Here is an 18,080-nt window from a genome sequence, read left to right as displayed (position 1 = left end):
AGTATCTGACTAATAATCGACCAAATCAATGTAAATATTTGTCAAAATCCAAATCTGAAAATTGTGGGCAAAAAATTCTGATTAAAATTTTAAAGCAAAGTTGCTCTATACATCTACATACAGTGATTATGAAATCTGTTTTTTTTAAGATTTATGTATTTATTTTATGTATGAGTGCTCTATCTGCATGTACGCCTTTTTGCCAGAAGAGGGCATCAGATCTCACTATAGAGGGTTGTGAGCCACCATGAGGATTATGTTAAATGAACTCAGGATCTCTTGAAGAGCAGCCACTACTCTTAACAGCTGAGCCATTTCTCCAGTCCCTGTTCTGTTATTAGTCATAAATTTTGTCAGTTCCTCACAATTATGATCTTTATTCATTTTTTGGTATTGTTGCAGTCACCAAAATAATTCCTTCATCCTCATTAGAGTGAAATTTAATAGGTACACAGTTCTTTTAACACACTAAGGGTAATACTCTAGGACATTTATTCTGAATACAAAAAAAAAAAAATGGAGACTGTTTATTTCCAAGAAGTTTTTATTATACCCATCACAATTTAGAGCCTACCCTTTTAGGGTAGGGAAAGGCCTGCAATCTCTGGAAACAAGAAACTGCCCCTGCACTACAACTACATATGAACATTTAAGTCCTAGCATGTTTTAAAGTTAAAAACATGATGCTTACAGCAGGATACTTAGAGGCACGCGCGCGCGCGCACACACACACACACAGTACATTCTTTCATCTGTGCTGTTTTCCTTTCATTACCTGAGACTGCTATGATCTGATATTACACAGAAAAGCTCCAGAAATGCATGCTTCTGAGAAGTGTGATGAAATCCTGTCCTTTGCACTGGGATGGGAACCACTGTCTTTGTTCAGAGTATACAGGCTGCATATGCTGCCTGCGCATTAGTATGTTCACAGCTGTCTTTTATTTACTGGCCCTAAAGTGCGGGGGTAGTTTTGCTGGCAATTACGATATGGCAGGGGCTGGAGAGATGGCTCAGCAGTGAAGAGCACTGGCTGCTCATCTAGATGACCCAGGTTAAATTCCTGGCACCCACATCAGCTAACTGCAACTCCAAGATCTGACACTCTCACACGTACATGCAGGCAAGAACCCCAATGCACACAAAGTAAGTAAATTTAAAGAACGTTATGTGGTAAATTTCATAGTTTATATTAAGGCATAAGGAAGAAAACATATCATCTACCAGGCAACCTACTGCACTCACTTCCTTCTACCTAAGGACCATCGTGAAGCTTATATTACGGAGGGTCCTATTTTCTTTTGGAATTTCTACTTTGAAGGTAGACCATGCTTCTGTATTTCTCCAATCATCTGGTAGCTCCTGGAGTTCACTACCCACAATTACTTTATCATAGTTCCATAAAGGTCACTTCTCTCACTCCATGCCCTGCCTCCACTTGATTATTTAAGATAATCATGCTAGTGTGGCTCAGACTAGCCTTAAACTTGCAGCCCTCCTACCTTAGCCTCCTGGATTCCAGGTACATAGTATCATGCCCAGTTTGTTAATGGACGTAACTCTAAGATACTTAATTCAATTTGTGAAAACCCACAAATGACCAATTGTATGGTGTATATATATAATAAAAAATTACATACAACATGCAAGAACATGGGAATTTTTTTTAAGATAGGTTCTTAAACTACTAGTATTATGTTTTGCAGGATGAGGTTGTCCATCTTTCTACACTACTTAGATTTTTTTTCCTTTATGTATACATGGGTAACTGAATTTACTTCAGCAGGGCAGCAAATACCTATTTCAACATGAAAGGCTGAGGTAGGGCTACCACACATACAAGGCTAATCTGGGCTACATAGTAAGATATTAGACTCACAAAACCAAAACAACAACAAAAACATCAACCAGCCAACAAAGAAACAGACAAGTATTTTAAAAACAATGTCATCACTAATATCAGACATTATGATTAGTTTTGGTTATTTTAAAAGCTTAAGTCTGAAACGTTACCAATGCTGTTTCATGTGTTTGAGGATGTTTAAAATTCACCATTTCCAGAGAAAGATGTTTTTTGATTCTTGTAACATCAGCTTCCCGTGCAGCCTGCAGCAACGAGTGGCCTTTGAATTCATCTAAAAGAGGAAGCATTTGCATCCACATGAAATTATCATAGTAACGAGGCTTACCTAACACAATAATAGTATTTTTTTTGGATTTTAAAAACAATCTCCAAAATAGCCAGATTAAGGTTCCATAGATAAGACTAATAGCGATTAGTATCATATGACCTTTTTGTTTGTGTATGCATGTGCTTGTTTTCCCAAGACAGGGTCTCACTATGTAGCCCTGGCTGAACTAAAAAGATCCGTCTACACCTGCTTCCTAAGTGCTGGGATTAAAGGTATGTGCATTTCTGGAGCTTTTCTGTGTAATATCAGATCATAGTGGTCTCAGGTAATGAAAGGAAAACAGCACAGATGTTGTTATTATTATTATTATTATTATTATTAACAATGGCAGACTAGTTCCCTTTAGTCATGGCTCAGTTCATTCCCAAGTCTATACATAAATTTAGGCCAAGGAAAATCCATGGTCTGCTGCTATTCTCTAACTGGATTAGAGATTATCTACACTATTGCACAGAGTGTTCTGAGAATTTACAAAGGGTGACCATGACCCCTACGCTAGCATTCCAGTGGTAGAAGATAGTCTTGCTCATGCCTTTCAGGTAACTGTGGATCAAACACATTGGCTCATCAGTTGCTCCTCAGGATGAACAACATTAAAGAAAGCATTTCCTCAAAGTTTCTTTTACTTATTAGATCTGAAAAATTGTGAAATCACTATCATTTACTGTTAGAATAATGTAAGTTCAGTTCACATAGTTCATTTCTATGTAGTAATACTATATCTAAATCAAGGGCTTATTTCTTACTATATTTTCTTTAGCTACACAGGAAACCATAGAATTTGGCCCAGGTAGTAAAGAGCATTATATGTCATAACTCAGGGACTGTATTTTTAAGACAACAAACAACTTTTTGTAAAACGAACTAGGAAGACCCAAAGATATGGGTAAAATCCAACTATAATTTATATTTCTTAAATTGAAAAACTAGCCCAAATATATTTTTACACAATATTTAAATTAGCTATGCTAAAAAGAAACAGGACTGCCTTCTATAAAGAAAAGATTTTTACCATTTATACATTCCCAAAAGAAAAGAATTGTTAAAAAGGTCATTTATTTAGGTCATGTATTTTGCTAAGTATCATATGGCTTTTTTGTTTGTGTATGCATGTGCATGTTTTCCCAAGACAGGGTCTCACTATGTAGCCCTGGTTGAACTAAAAAGACCCGTCTACACCTGCTTCCTAAGTGCCGGGATTGAAGGTATGTGCCATTGCACCCATGTTGAACATATACTCACATGATAATCTTTCCTTCAGTTGTGGAGTGGGAGCCAAGTCTATGGCACTTTTATTGTGACAATTCAGCAGTGTTGGATCTGCCCCGTAACTCAGGAGAAGAGAACACACTTCAACCCTGTTCTTAGAAGCTGCCTCATGGAGAGGAGTAAACTGCCACAAGTCCATTGCATTTACACAGGCACCATGCTGGGGAAGAAAAGGTGTAGAGTTAATGTTCAATTCTTAAGAGAATTCAGACTAACCCTGTGTAACTTAACATTCAAGTTTAGTAAAAGGTCTTCTGCAGGAATCTCCCTTTCCTTTTGCAGGTATAATTTACATGCAGGGAAGCAGAACTCTTAATGCGTATAGTTTAGTGAATTTTGAAAGATACAGATCCATTCCACCACAAGAAACAAGATTCTTTTTTTGTCGTTGTTTTGATTTTTTTTTGTTTTTGTTTTTTGAGATGGAGATTTTCTGTGTAACAGCCCTGGCTGTCCTAGAACTCACTCAATAGAACAGGCTGGCTGCGAACTCAGAGATCCGCCTGCCTCTGCCTCCCATGTGCTGGGATGAAAGGTGTGCACCACCACTGCCACAGGATGTTTTCTATGCTTCTTTCATTGGCAATTTTTTGCCCTGGTTTTTTATTTTATTTTTTACATTTATTTATTTATTTACTTACTGATTCATTCATTCATTCATTTTGTTTACAGTGTTCTGTCTGCATGTATGCCTGCACATATTAACTTGTGCAGGGCACCAGATCTCATTACAGGTGGTTGTGAGCCACCATGTGGTTGCTTGGAATTGAACTCAGGACCCCTGGAAAAACAATCAGTGCTCTTAACCTCTGAGCCACCTCTCCAGCCCTGCCCTGGTTTTTTAGTATCATATTTACGTATTCCTGGATTTCATAAAAAATGAAGCACAATAGACTGTGCATGTTTAGTTCTTTCACACAGTAACGTTCCTGACACTTGGGCTGCATCACTAGTTTGAATTGCTGAGGAGCTTTTTTATTACATTGTGGTTTACTTATTAGCCTGTTACTGGACAACTGGATGGAAACAAGAAGAGTAAGGCAGCAGCAGGAGGAGCAGCCTGAAATAACAAGATTCCTAAATGTGGTTTGACTCTGATACTATGCTTCCATTAGCACAGGGTTAAGATAGTCTTTTAAATAGCTAACATCACATATTATACTTGTGCAACTTAAAAGTTCTAGCTTTTTTTTTTCCAGGTGAAGATTTTTCTTTTTAAATTTTAATTACATGTGTCTGCACGTGTCAGCGTGTGGTGGTACATGTATCACTGCAAGGTCTCTGGAGGCCAGAGGAGGTAGTCAGATCTCCTGGAGCTGGAGTTAACAGGCTGCCCAAGGTACATAACATGGGTACATCCAAACTCCAGTCCTCTGTAAAATCATGTATGCTCTTAACCCCAATCACCTCTCCTGACCCAAAACTCTAGAAGGTTTAAAACATGAAGTAGACATCATATCTTTTGTGCTATTTTTGTGAACTTAGGTCTTTCTGCTGACTCTTATTAAATATGATTTATAGTGGCTTCAACCGAAGCTTGTTCTCATTTATTCTTACATACTTCATGTCAACAGCCTGCCAATTTTTATATATCCTTTCTAATTTTTTTTTGTTTTATTTTTTTTATTTATTTTTTTTTGTTTTGTTTTGTTTTTCGAGACAGGGCTTCTCTCTGTGTAGCTCTGGCTGTCCTGGAACTCACTCTGTAGACCAGACTGGCCTCAAACTTAGAGATCCATCTGCCTCTGCCTCCTGAGTGCTGGGATTAAAGCTGTGCATCACCACTATTAAGTCTTCCTAAATTTTTTAATAGTCAAACCTTTATTGTAAATAAGTCACAAATAAAATATTACCCAGTGAGATTAGCCAGACCCAAAGCCACACAATCTCGGTGAATGGGTACATCTCGAGCACGCATCCTGAAGCTAGGGAGCTTTGCCCTGGACTGTATTTTCAATTACATCTTTACACACTTAACTGCCTCCTCCACACATAAAGTAAACTAAATTCAAGAGTTTAAGCCAGAAACAATTAGCTTTATATTCTCTAATTTTGTATCAAACCAACATTAAAACCTGGATCACAATAAAGTTACAGATAGATGACCATGTGGTGGCACACACCTTTAATCCCAGCACTCAGGAGGCAGAGGCAGGCAGAACTTTGTGAATTCAAGGCCAGCCTGGTCTACAAGAGCTAGTTTCGGGACAAGCTCCAAAGCTACTGAGAAACCCTGTCTTGAAAAACAAACAAACAAAACCAGTTAGACAGAACCCTAAGGCAGTCTATTAGAGCTTCTGACATTCCTCTCGAGTGAAGAATAACAGTCAACTCTTGGCAGAGCTGTTTAGTTCTGAATCTGACAGAATTTCCCCTCTTCAGATCAGACTACTTGCTTTTTTGCACTTAGAGGCTTTGAAGATGAAAGTTGAGAAAATGCCTTGCTATCCTTTAAAAAACATTTATTTACTTATTTGTGATACTTTGATACAGGGTCTCACTATGTAAACCTGGCTGGGTTAGAACTCACTCTGCAGACCAGACTGACCTCAGACTCACAGAAGATGCCCCTGCTTCTGCCTCCAGAGTGTTGGGATTAAAGGCAAGCGCCAACACTGTTATGCTTTAAAAATTTTTTAAAAAGTATATTTATTGCCAGGCAGTAGTATAATATACATACAATACAATACAATACAATATAATATAATGATATAATATACAATAAAAATACTCCCAAGTGGCAGCACTTGGGATGCAGAGACAGGCAGATCTCTATGAGCTCGAGGCCAGCCTGGTCTGTAAGAGCTAGTTCTAGGACAGGCTCCAAGGCTACAGAGAAACCCTGTCTCAAAAAACAAAGAAAGTACATTTACTATCAGTCGGGTGGTAGTGGCACACACCAAACCAACCAGCCAACCAAACAATCCCCAACACCTGGTAAAAAAGTATATTGTCACATTGAATTACTATGTGCGCGCACACACACACACACACACACACACACACACACACACACACACACACACACACACACACACGCATGTGCCACAGTACACACACAGAGGTCAGAAGACCACTTGAAGAATTTGGTTTTCTACTACCATGGAACCCAGGGACTGAACTGAGGTCATTAGGCTTGGCAGTAAAAGGCTTTACCCACTAAGACATCTTACTAGCCCTTGTTGCTATTTTTGTATTTGCTGGTGCAATATTTCATTATTTAACTCAAGGATATGACTTGGTACCCCCTGTTCCTAGGTATAATGAGTGTTCTGGTCATGTAATGTAGTCATTGAATTAATGTCTTCTGTTAACCAGACTCTTTAGCAAGGGTTGTCAACCTGGTATTTGCTCAGGACCTCTGTATGTATTTTCAATCTTATTTTGGTTAAGTCCCTGATCCTTCATCTCAATTAACACTTTAGTGTGACCTTTTTAGTGCCACTTTTTATTTATTTTTAATTTTTTAAAGAAAACAAATTATCTTTTTCATTTTACATACCAATCCCAGTTCCCACTCCCTTCCTCCCATTCCCTCCACTTACCCCCACCCACGACAACTATATATTTAACATTGCATGGTATCTCAAAAATCTGAAGGCAGTCAAATGCTATTTTAATCAATAATCTGCATGCTATGATTATAATTATTCCCACTTTCTACCAAGCACCCAGAACAAAGAATAAGTCAGAAACACTATTCATTTCAGATCATTTTATGTAATTATAGAAAATAATAAGGCCCAAAAGAACTAACCTTGACCAGAAGTTCAGTTACTTCATAATGACCATAAGAACAGGCATTGTGTAATGGTACCAAATCACTGCAATGAAAGGGAGGGAAAAAGCCATTTATTTCTGAGTCCCTAAGTCTAGGGCAATCTTCAAATTGTAATTCCCGAGTCTCTTTCAAATCCATATTCCTTTTCTCCCCACCACTACTACTTGTAACTAGTTTGGGCTTACAGAGTTACAAACTAAATAAACAACCTCTAAACCAATATATTCTCTAAACTCTGGCCAGATTTTTTTTATAAGGGTAAATCTCTTATAGGCATTCTTGTTTTAATATCATTGTTCTTCCTTGCTTTCTTTGAAGAGATGGTTCTAACTTTTAAATTTTCCCTTATATGAGGTCTCACTATATAGCTTAGGCTTGCTTGGAACTCACTATGTAGACCAGGCTGGTCTTGAACTCACAGACATCCACCTGCTTCTGCCTTCCAAGTGCTGGAAATAAAGGCGTGCGCCTGATTCTGTTCTAAACTAACACGACACACACAAGGTTCTGAGCTTTTCTCTGGCTTTATAATTCTTTGTGTATCTGCACATGCACTTTTCCTAGGTATAGATCTCCTTCCTTCTGTTGTTCTGGCTCACATATCCTTTTCAGATTTATTCTGAATAAATAGATTCTTTGAAACATCTTTTGAAATTCTGTAGCAAATGCTACAGTCCTCAGTAAACTGAAGCCAAATTCCTTTGTATGGAAGAGCACTTACACTGTATAACCTTAACATCCTGGCTTCTACCTTTAAGCCTCTCTCCCTCTTCTTGGGGATCAGCATCACTAACTGGCACAAGCACTGCTAGAGCAGTTTCTGGTAATACACAGCTCTTTCCTTGCCTGAATACCAATTTCACTGCCACTCACTAAATATTTCTGCTTAAATTTCCACATTCTCATAAAACCAAGAGCTCTAAAAGTTAGCACAATGTTTCCTGCCAAACCATTTCTCCTCCTATACTTCAATATGTGTGCTGTGGGTCTAACTCTCAGTTTCAGGATGTTAAAGTTTTCTCTGCTCCTCTCATTTTACATCCAGATCTTCACTATCTTGACTTTTCCACTGCAGTGGCAACCGCTGTTAGAAATCCTAGCTGTGTAGAAGCTCACTCCACAGTGCTCACTCTTAGATACTGCTGTCCTCACTTCTAATCTCCACCTTTCAAGTATCCAACAAGTATTATCCCACAATACATCTCTCCTTAAGCTCCTTTGAGAATAAAACAAGCTCCTCATTTCAGATCATAAAATGCTTATGACTGCAGAAAAAAGTTGAGCTCCTTATAGTAATAAAAATAAAACTTTTCTAAAACTTGTTTGTTTTTTAACTAGCTTCTCCAATTCTGATATTTGTCCAATGTGAATCATGACCCTCTGCTTTACCCAAGTTAGCTTGGGGTGTGTGCTGTTGCTAAAACATGAGTCCTACCACTGAGCTACATCCCCTCCCTTTCACTGGGCGTGGGATGGTACAAATATCTTACTAAATTGCCCCAGGCTTGCCTCAATTTATGATCTTCCTCCCTCATCCTCCCAAGGAGCTCGAATTATAAACATGTGTCATCAAAGTTGGCTTGCTTACCACTTCTTAAATGTACTATCTGTATTTTTTTTTTTTTTTTCCGAGACAGGGTTTTCCTGTAGTTTCTAGAGCCTATCCTGGAACTAGCTCTTGTAGATCAGACTGGCCTCGAACTCAGAGATCCGCCTGCCTCTGCCTCCCGAGTGCTGGGATTAAAGGTGTGCGCCACCACCGCCCGGCTGTATTTTCTTATAGAATCATATTCTTTACCTAAAGTATGCTTTCTATTTGTTTATTCATTTATTTTTGAGTCTCAGTTCCAAATAACCCAGGCTAGCCTGGAACTGTTATACAGCCAAAGATGTCCTGAACTCCTGAGTCTTCTGACTATACTCTTCCAACTTAAAGGGTTATAGGTACGTGGCATCACACCCTGCCTCGAAGATCTGGGCAGAGCATGCATCTTCTAAAGGATCTCCTAATAACTCTATTCATCAGTCTCTACTTATCACTCAAATTTATGGGGCATCTTCACAAGCTGAGTGGTAGTTTAATGCTTTAAAATCCCTATGGTGCTCAGAACAACTTACATCTTACAAAAGATCACAATTTCCTTAAACAGCAACATGAAAATGTTTTCATTAAGGAGATAGTGTGTTAAAGGACGCTAACAAGAAGGCCTCACCTTTGTTCAAAGCTTACCCTTTATCTTTAGCATGGACATCAGCTCCATGTTGCAGTAACAGTTGTACAATCTTTACTCTGTTGTATCCTGCTGCCAAATGCAATGGAGTTGACTGAAACAGCAACCAAATAAACTAATGAAATTCACATAATGGCTGCATAAAATGTTTGAAAATACAAAAACCAAACATAAAACAAGAAAATCTAACTATGATTAATCATTGCTAATAAACAATACACCTATTTTTCTTTTTTTTTGTTTTTTTCAAGGGGGAGGGAGGTGTTTTGAGACAGGGTTTCTCTATTTAACAGTCCTAGCTGTCCTGGTACTTGCTCTGTAGACCAGGCTGGCCTCAATTTCAGAGATCTATCTGCCTCTACCTCCTGAGTGCTGGGATTCAAATCATATGCCACCATCGCCCAACTCAATTTGGTTATAGGAAATTAACATATATAGAAAGCATAGCATAAAAGCTTAAAATTCATTATTGCATAGAAATAAATGTTTATTATCAATGAGTTTTATTAAGAATCTCAATTACTATCTAAAATCAAAACAAAATTACTAGGACTTTAAAATAAATATACATTCCTATCACCAGACGATGAAAAAAATCTTAAAAAAAAAATCCATCAAAGCAAGTACCTTCCTGCCATCACTTGCATGGCAGTTGACATTCAATGGTGTAAGCAGAGCCATCATTTTTTCCTCATTGCCACTCCTAGAAACACACATTAAAAAAATGCATTAGTAGCTTATACTATGTATTGTAACCATTAAAAACAAAGTCTTCTCTTAAAGCATGCTTATGGCATTAGACAATTTTTTTTAAGATGAGGTCTGTCATATTCTGTAGCACAGATTGTCCTGAAACTCTCTCTGTCGCTCGAGCTATCCTGAACTCATTGTAGGCTTACTGACTCTGTCTCCCATGGATGGAGATTACCACATTTGGAGGTTGGGGGTGAAGAACCAGAGATTCACAGTGAAATCTGTTTTCTTTTAAAATATCTTATTTTTGTTCTTTGTAAATGTGTTTTACATAAATATGTGTGTGTACACAATACAACACATACATGTTTTGTGCGCTGCCTATAGAGGTCAGAGGCACCAGATACTCCTGGGGCTGAAGTTAAGGGCAGTTTTATGTCCTTTGATGAGGGTACCAGGAACTGAACTTGGGTCCTTTGCAAGAGCATCAAATGCTCCTAACCCCTGAGTTATGTCTCTATCCCCTCATAGAGATTTATCTGCCTTTGCCTCTGAATGCCGAAATTAAAGGTGTCTAGCAAGAATTTGCCTTTTAAAGATTTATTTTTAGTTGGGCAGTGGTAGTGTATGCCTTTGATTCTAACACTCAAGAGGCAGAGGCAGGTGGATCCCTATGAGTTTGAGGTCAGCCTGGTCTACAGAGTAAATTCTATGACAGCCAGGGCTATACAGAAAAACTCTGGAGCCCAAGGAGATGAGGAGTGGGTATAGGAACCTCTGGAACTAGAGTTACAGATGGTTGTGAGCTGTCTTGTGGGTGCTGGGAACCAAACCTGAGTCTTCTGCAAGAGTATCAAGTGCTCCTAATCACTGAGTCATCGCTCCACCTCCACCCCTGCCACTGTGAAGTTTTTATGGCACATATACTTAAGAGTAGTACATACCTGGCACTTTCCAAGAGTTCATCTTTCTTATAGTCACCTGTGAATTGGGGGGATGCGAGGGAGATTATCAGAAATAATGGCAGTTACTTACATGGACATCATACTAGGTAAAGGCAAAAATACATTAAGTAGATATAGCTCAAACCAACCCTGCTAACTTAAACTAGAGCTGTACTAATGTCAAAAGATTCCAAGGAAATGAATTCTAGTTCAAACAGCCATACTTTTGAAATAACTAGAATAAAGTTATTTTTAAAGAATTCCTTAAAAATAATCATTATACCAAAAACATAATAGTATATAAAGAAATAATTAATTGTCTGAAAAACTTGGGGATTTTAAAAAATATACTGAATACCTGAAGCAACACATGTTTATCATATCTTCTACCAATACAATGACAAATTTAAACACAAATTTGAAAGAAAAAAAGGCTTTATTGTTTTTAGACAAGAATCAAATTCAACTGTTGACAGAGAGCAAAATAGTAAGTAAACTACATTATGTTCAAACTCTACTTGAGGTCATTACCTGTATGAGGGAGTGCCTATACCTAGCCCATTAAGTATTTTTATTCTTCCTAAAACAACCAAAGTGCACACAGACTTACCAGTCAGAACAGCTTTGGCGGATGGGTCTGCTAAATCCAATGCTGTCCTCCCATCTGTATTTCGGATGGTTGGCTCAGCTCCGTGCTGTAAAAGCACTGCAAAAAACAGCAACACTACTTTTCAAAATGGCCGTCATGGCAGCCTGAGCTAATCATCAGTTTCTTTCCTTCCCTCCTTTCTTCCATTCTCAAAATTATAAAAGTCCCAGTACAGAATTCTCAAAATTATTTAAATACTTTTGGTATACTGATAATATGGTAAATCCTTAAATTTAAGAAAATATAACATATTCAATTATTTAATACACTAAGGACATGGAAAGTTTTCTGTGTTCAATATAAGATTTTTTTTTTGGCTATTTTTCCCCTGGTGACAGGTGATAAAGGGTGGTAAGAAGTGTGCAGGGGAAAATGGAACACTGGTCAAAGTTTTTCTTGTTGCAAAGGAGTACTGTCTATGACAGAAAGACTCTTCTATCATGAAATGCCCAAAGTTGTACACAGACCAGGCAGAGAGCTGTAGGATTTAAAACCTATGTGAATACAAGCATGCATTTGTGTGCACTTGCACACACAGAAACAAAAAATAAAAGTTTTTTGAAGAATGGAAAGTTCAAGGCTTATCTGGGCAACTCAGTGAATGGTGCCTATATTACAACAAGACCCTCAAACCATAACCAGAGTTCTTTACAAAGTCCCTTTCTGTTTCCTTACATTTCTCCAGTACAAAGATGCCAGAAAGTTGAGCCTTAAGACCTGACTCTGGCTAACTGTCCCAGTTAATGGGTTTGTTACTGTGATAAAACCACGACCAAAAGAAACCAGGGGAAAAAGGGTTTATTTGATTTACATCTTATCATTAAGAGAAGCTGAGGCAGGAATTGAAGCAGAGACAATGAAGGAACACTGCTCATTGTCTTGTTTAGCTACTTAAGAAAATAAAGAAACACAACTCTGGCTCACCTGCCTTGGAGGGCACTGCCCACAGTGGGCTGAGCCTGCTTACATCAACTAAGAACTAAGAAAATTACTAGAGGCAATCTTCAATTGGGGTTCGGTCTTGCCAGGTGATTCTACTTGTGTCTAGGTGATAAACTTAACCAGCATACTAATTTATACCATTAGCCATTATCTTCTAATATGCAATGTTCATTTCCACCATGCCTTTATTTGTTCTTTTGTTTTGTTTGATTTTTAGAGATAGGGTTTCTCTGTGTAGTCTCCCCGCTGTCCCTGAACTCAGAGATCACTTGCCTCTGCCTCCCAAGCACTGGGACTAAAAGCTATCATGTTCAGCTGCCTTTATTTGGTTCTTTATGCATCTTATCTCTCAAGAGAACACAATTTTCTAGAGAATGATTTTTTTTCCTATTTCCCCACAGAATTTTAAGATTTTTAAGAAAAGACATGCAATAACGAATGGTTTGAGGGCTGGAGAGAAAAAAAGGATAATTAAATCATGAACAGATTTAAATCTTAAGTTCAGCCTGGTAGAAAGACAACACTAGAGACATTAGATTCAGAATAGTTAACAATTTCTAGAAAATTCTGAAAAAGAAATACTGGCTTACCAATGCAAACATCAATTTTTCCTTTAATTGCAGCTTCATGGAGAGGAGTATAATTCCAATTATCTCGAGCATTTGGGTCTGCACCATGTTGCAAAAGGAGATTGACTACTTCAGCATGACCAAAAGAACATGCATTATGAAGAGGAATAAGACCCCCGTCATCACGTGCTTGCACGTTTGCACCATTCTGAAGCAGATATTCAACTACATCCTTCCGTCCAAAACCTAGAAAGAATACAAATTGTCCACATTTAAGTTAACCAAGGAAAATGACAAGCTATGCTAAAACGTTTTAGGATAAAAAAAAATACCATGATCAAGGATTTAAGAACTGTTGAAAAGATGACCTGAAATACATACAACTAACCTTAATGTTTAAACCCAAGGTCTCTCCCTCTGCTAAGTAGCCTACAACACCCTAGTTGCTATTGCTACTATTCAGAGATGATTCCAAGGGGGCCAAAAGCTCAAACCCCAAGTGGCTCCAACTATATAATGACATTTCCAATTGTAAATACCAAGTTCTGCATATTTAGTGTGCACACATTTTCATACACTCCATGTATGTAACTTAAGTATATAAATGAGTACCTAATAAAGAAGTAGCAGACTTAAAGTCTCAGGATCTTTCTGATCCAGTGGGGTAGATAAATAAAAGGAATATAGAGACAGGAGATAGCTAAGTCAAAATTTGATGCGGTTACTGTTCCAATCCATGTGAAGCGCCATTCCACTTATAGCCCCACCAATATTTTTAAAAGATGCTATTTGCATATCCAATTTTTTAAAATTTAAAATAGGCTAGAAATTAACTTCTATTTTACTGAAATATGAGAATTTAACTAGTTCCATCCTGATCTAGATAATTGGTGATTTCCCAATCTTTTTACTACTGCACATGACACTATCAGTAACTAAAAAGAGAAAGAAAAGAAAACATAAACTCCAGTGGTTAATATGGTAAACAGAATCTTAACCAAGATATAGAATAAAACAGGATTTGTGAGTATGCTGGTTAGCTTTTTGTCAACTTGACATAAGCTAGGAATCATCTGAAAGGAGGAAACTTCAATTGAGAAATTGCCCCTGTAAGATCTGGGTGTAGGCACCTGTAGGGCATTTTCTTAGTGGTTGATAAGGGAGGGTCCAGTCCATTTATGTAGTGCCACACCCCTGAGCTCCAGTGCTATAACAAAGCAAGCTGAGCAAGCCAATAAGCGTACTTCTTCATGGTCTCTGCATCAGTTCCTGCCCTGTTTGAATTTCTGCCCTGACTACCTGTAGTGATGAACTGTGATGTGGAAGTGTAATAAATAATAAACCCTTTCCCTTCCAAGTTGCTTTTGGTCATGGTGGTTTTCTGAGACAGGGTTTCTCTGTGTAACAGGTCATGCATGGTGTTTTACTGCAGTAATAAAAACGCTAACTGGAACAGTAGGTAAGATTTGGTTCTGGAAATGCTTAGTTAGATAAGCTCATGGGACAAATGTCCAGTGAGTAATAGGTTCTGTGGATCCTAAACTCAGGAAACTTGTCCAAGCTGGAGACAGTCATTTTGGAGTTCTGGCCATAAAGCCGGGCATGACTATTAATGAAGCTAACTAGAGAACACTGATATTTTGTTATAAAGTGGGAAGCTTATAAAAACCTACAGTCCTTCCTCACTTTCTCAAGATCTTTGCTCTCCCTGTGCTCCCTCAATCTCGACACTCTACTAGGTCATTCCCCAGAGCCCATCAACACACTCCTTTCTTCCTCTCATGGAAAGTCTTCTTCCTGAACGCACATTCTCAGCTCTGCTCCTGTATAACCCAATCAGTAAGGTTTATCTCCCTTTCTTTTCTCAAATTCAGCCAGTTTCTGCTTCTTTCTCACAGTTGCTTTGAACAGGGTCACTTCCAATAGCCATATTCCTAAATCCAAAGGTTTTTGTCTGCATTTGACTAGATACACCAGCAATATTCAACAGCTCACTATTCTTTCCTGCTTGAAATATGTTCTCCAAAGAGTCATGTCATGATTCAGGTCTTCCTCTGATCACTCATTCATTTAACAAATCATAAGAAAACATTTACTATGTGCCAGATACTTTTCTGTGTATATGACAAACCAATTAGTAAACTAAATCTCTGCCTTAAAAAAATTTGTGTCTGTTTGTGTGAGTGGCGCGTGCGCACGAATATGTGTTTATGTATATAGAGGGGACTTTGGGAAATGGAAGAGTGCTTTGGATCCCCTGAAACTGTAGTTATAGATGGCCGAGAGCCATCCATTGGTGCTGGTAATGAACCTGGGTCCTCTGCAAGGGAACCAAGTGCTCTTAACTTCAAAACCATTTCTCTAGCTCACCAAATTTCTACTTTTGAGGAACTTCTTTTTTTATTGGCATGGGGGAAGGCAATAAACATAAATAAGTATGTTAAGAGGTGATGAAAAAAGAGCAGGATGAGCAGTGCTGAAAGTATGTATGTGGGAGAAGACTGCAAACTTGAATCTGGTGGTATATCTCCAGTCTACACTTGTCATCTAAGTTCTAGAATGTTTCATCTTGATCCTTTCAAAAGCATCTCTCTCTAGCTCAACATGGTCTCAGCTTTTCTATACTTCCACTGACACTGCCTTATTTCAGCCACCCGAACTTCCGGCCTTCAACAGTCTTTTTCAGAAGTGGCCCTTTCATTTCTATTTCCAACAGCCTTTATGGCCGCACACACCAGAACAGAGCTGTTCTTTTATAGCTTTTCTTCTTTGTCTATTTTCTAATACTATGATATAACAATCCAGCAAATATCAACAAACTGTTAGATACTTCATACTGTGAAGGACATTTAGTATGTAGGTTAGGTTTTTGTCAACTTGACACAAGCTAGATAAGAGTATTAGGGAATCAACTGAGAAAATGCTTCCATCAGACTGGCCTGTAGAGTCTATAGGGCACTTTCTTGATTAATGATTGATTGGATAGGGCCACCCCTGGGCAGGCGATGCTGGACTGTATAAGAAAGCTAGTTGAAGGAGCTGCGTAGAGCAAGAGAGTACACCATTCCTCCACAGCTTCTGTTTTAGTTCCTGCCCTCAAGTCCTTCTTGAGCAACTGTGATGTAGAAGTATAAGTCAAATAAATTCTTTCCTCCCAAAGTTGCTTTTGGTCGTGGTGTTTTACCACAACAGTAGGAAGCAAACTAGAATACTGGGGAAATGGTCAACAAAGATATTCATGACTCTTTCACTTCATAGAATTAAGAGTCCAGGACCTCAGTTCTGTGTCACATGTCAGTGGTCTCTTTGCTCAGAAGGCTAAGACACAAAGTTTACAAATATAAAAGTAGCCTGTGCTCAGTGAGTCTGCAAACCACAACCCCACAGCACAAACACAAGCACCCACAGAAACAAACCAAACCAACAAAACTTAACTCCACCGTATAACGTTACTGTTTAAAATAGTTCACTTGCTTTCCATGGGGCACTCAGACTAAACACTCCAATGCGCCACAGTGCAGGCAGAGACTGCTCTTTTGTTCCTCGGCAGCTCAGACCCGAATAATCACACAGAAACTATATTAATTACAACACTGCTTGGTCAACAGCTCAGGCATATTTCTAGCTAGCTCTCACATCTTGAATTAACTCATTTTTTATCAATCTGTGTATTGCCACGAGGCTGTGGCCTACCGGTAAGGTTCCAATGTGTCCTCTTTGGCAGCTACATGGCATCTCTCTGACTCTGCCTTCTCTCTCTGTCTCTGTGTTCAGATTTCCCATTTGGCTTTGCTCTGCTAAGCCATTGGCTAAAACAGCTTCTATGCTAACCAATGGCAATAAAACATATTCATAGCATACAGAGGGGAATCCCACATCACCACAGTGAATTACCAAGAATCTTGGATGAACTGGCCTTTGGCACTGTTTCATGCCCTCCTCCCTCTCCTAATTGTGATTCAGCTTCTTTTGAGTTTGTCAAGTTTGTTGGGATTCAGTAAATGCTGTATTTCCACCCAGAAAGCTCTTCCTTTGAACGTCAACCCTCAGTTTTGTTGTCTATTTAAAAGTCACCACCCAAACAAGGCGACCTCTGACCAGTCTCCACTCTGTCCAACTGTTATCACCTAACACGGGCTGGCTGAAAGTTCGCAAAGAGCAGGGATTGGATCTTTGTTGTTCACTGATCTAGTCTGTATCATCTGTCTTTCTCTGTATAGACTGTGGCTCAGTATCTGCTAGTTTCAAATTCAAGATCCTCCTACCTCAGCTTCCTAGGGCTGAGATTATGAGCATGTATAACCAAACCCAGCTCCTGGATGCTTAATTCCATAAGTCTCGAGAGCTGTGAATGTCTTAGTCATCTTTATTTTCCTGGAGTTCTTCAGAGGATGAGTTGTTTAGTAGTTTGTTGATGTTTGCTTAATACACCAGGGTATTAATGGTACTGGGAAGCAAAGAAGGAAAATTTCAAGGAGACTGTAAATTTACTGCTTTCATGTTACTCTGTTACCACTACCTTAACTCTACTATTGCCCCTCTCCCTTCCATTCAATATCCATCTGGAGGAAAGGCTTTTAGAAACGGCTTCCTAAATTGGAAAGTAAAAGAAAATAATGAGAATAAGCAGAAATTAGTTAAGTATCCCTCTCAGCTGCAAAGTCACATAATATATCCACCTTTAGAAGAAGGATCCCTACTTCTTCCCTGGTAATAATTATTAATAAAAATGGTGACATAAATAAAGGCCAACTTTCACTAAAAGAAGAACTTGGTGAGTATGGCAAAAAGCTAAAGTAAGTGTTTAGTT

General features: G+C 38.5%; 1 protein-coding gene across 2 annotated transcripts in view; it reads right to left on the bottom strand.

Annotated features, from left to right (window-relative positions):
- Tnks2 (tankyrase 2) overlaps positions 1-18,080 on the bottom strand; it is a 60,148-nt gene that overhangs the window by 34,921 nt on the left and 7,147 nt on the right. For both annotated transcript variants that reach the window (XM_038328300.2, XM_038328292.2), the window contains exons 2-9: positions 13,292-13,516; positions 11,721-11,816; positions 11,111-11,147; positions 10,101-10,176; positions 9,473-9,567; positions 7,219-7,285; positions 3,435-3,621; positions 2,014-2,135 (exon numbers count right to left, since the gene is read on the bottom strand). In XM_038328300.2, coding sequence (XP_038184228.1) covers positions 2,014-2,135; positions 3,435-3,621; positions 7,219-7,285; positions 9,473-9,567; positions 10,101-10,176; positions 11,111-11,147; positions 11,721-11,816; positions 13,292-13,516 — 905 coding nt within the window. The remainder of the gene's footprint in view (positions 1-2,013; positions 2,136-3,434; positions 3,622-7,218; positions 7,286-9,472; positions 9,568-10,100; positions 10,177-11,110; positions 11,148-11,720; positions 11,817-13,291; positions 13,517-18,080) is intronic.

Source organism: Arvicola amphibius, chromosome 1, assembly GCF_903992535.2.
Source record: "Arvicola amphibius chromosome 1, mArvAmp1.2, whole genome shotgun sequence".
NCBI classification, from domain to species: Eukaryota; Metazoa; Chordata; class Mammalia; order Rodentia; family Cricetidae; genus Arvicola; species Arvicola amphibius.
Note: the sequence above shows the minus strand (reverse complement) of the source record. Positions and strands in the feature narration are given on the sequence as shown.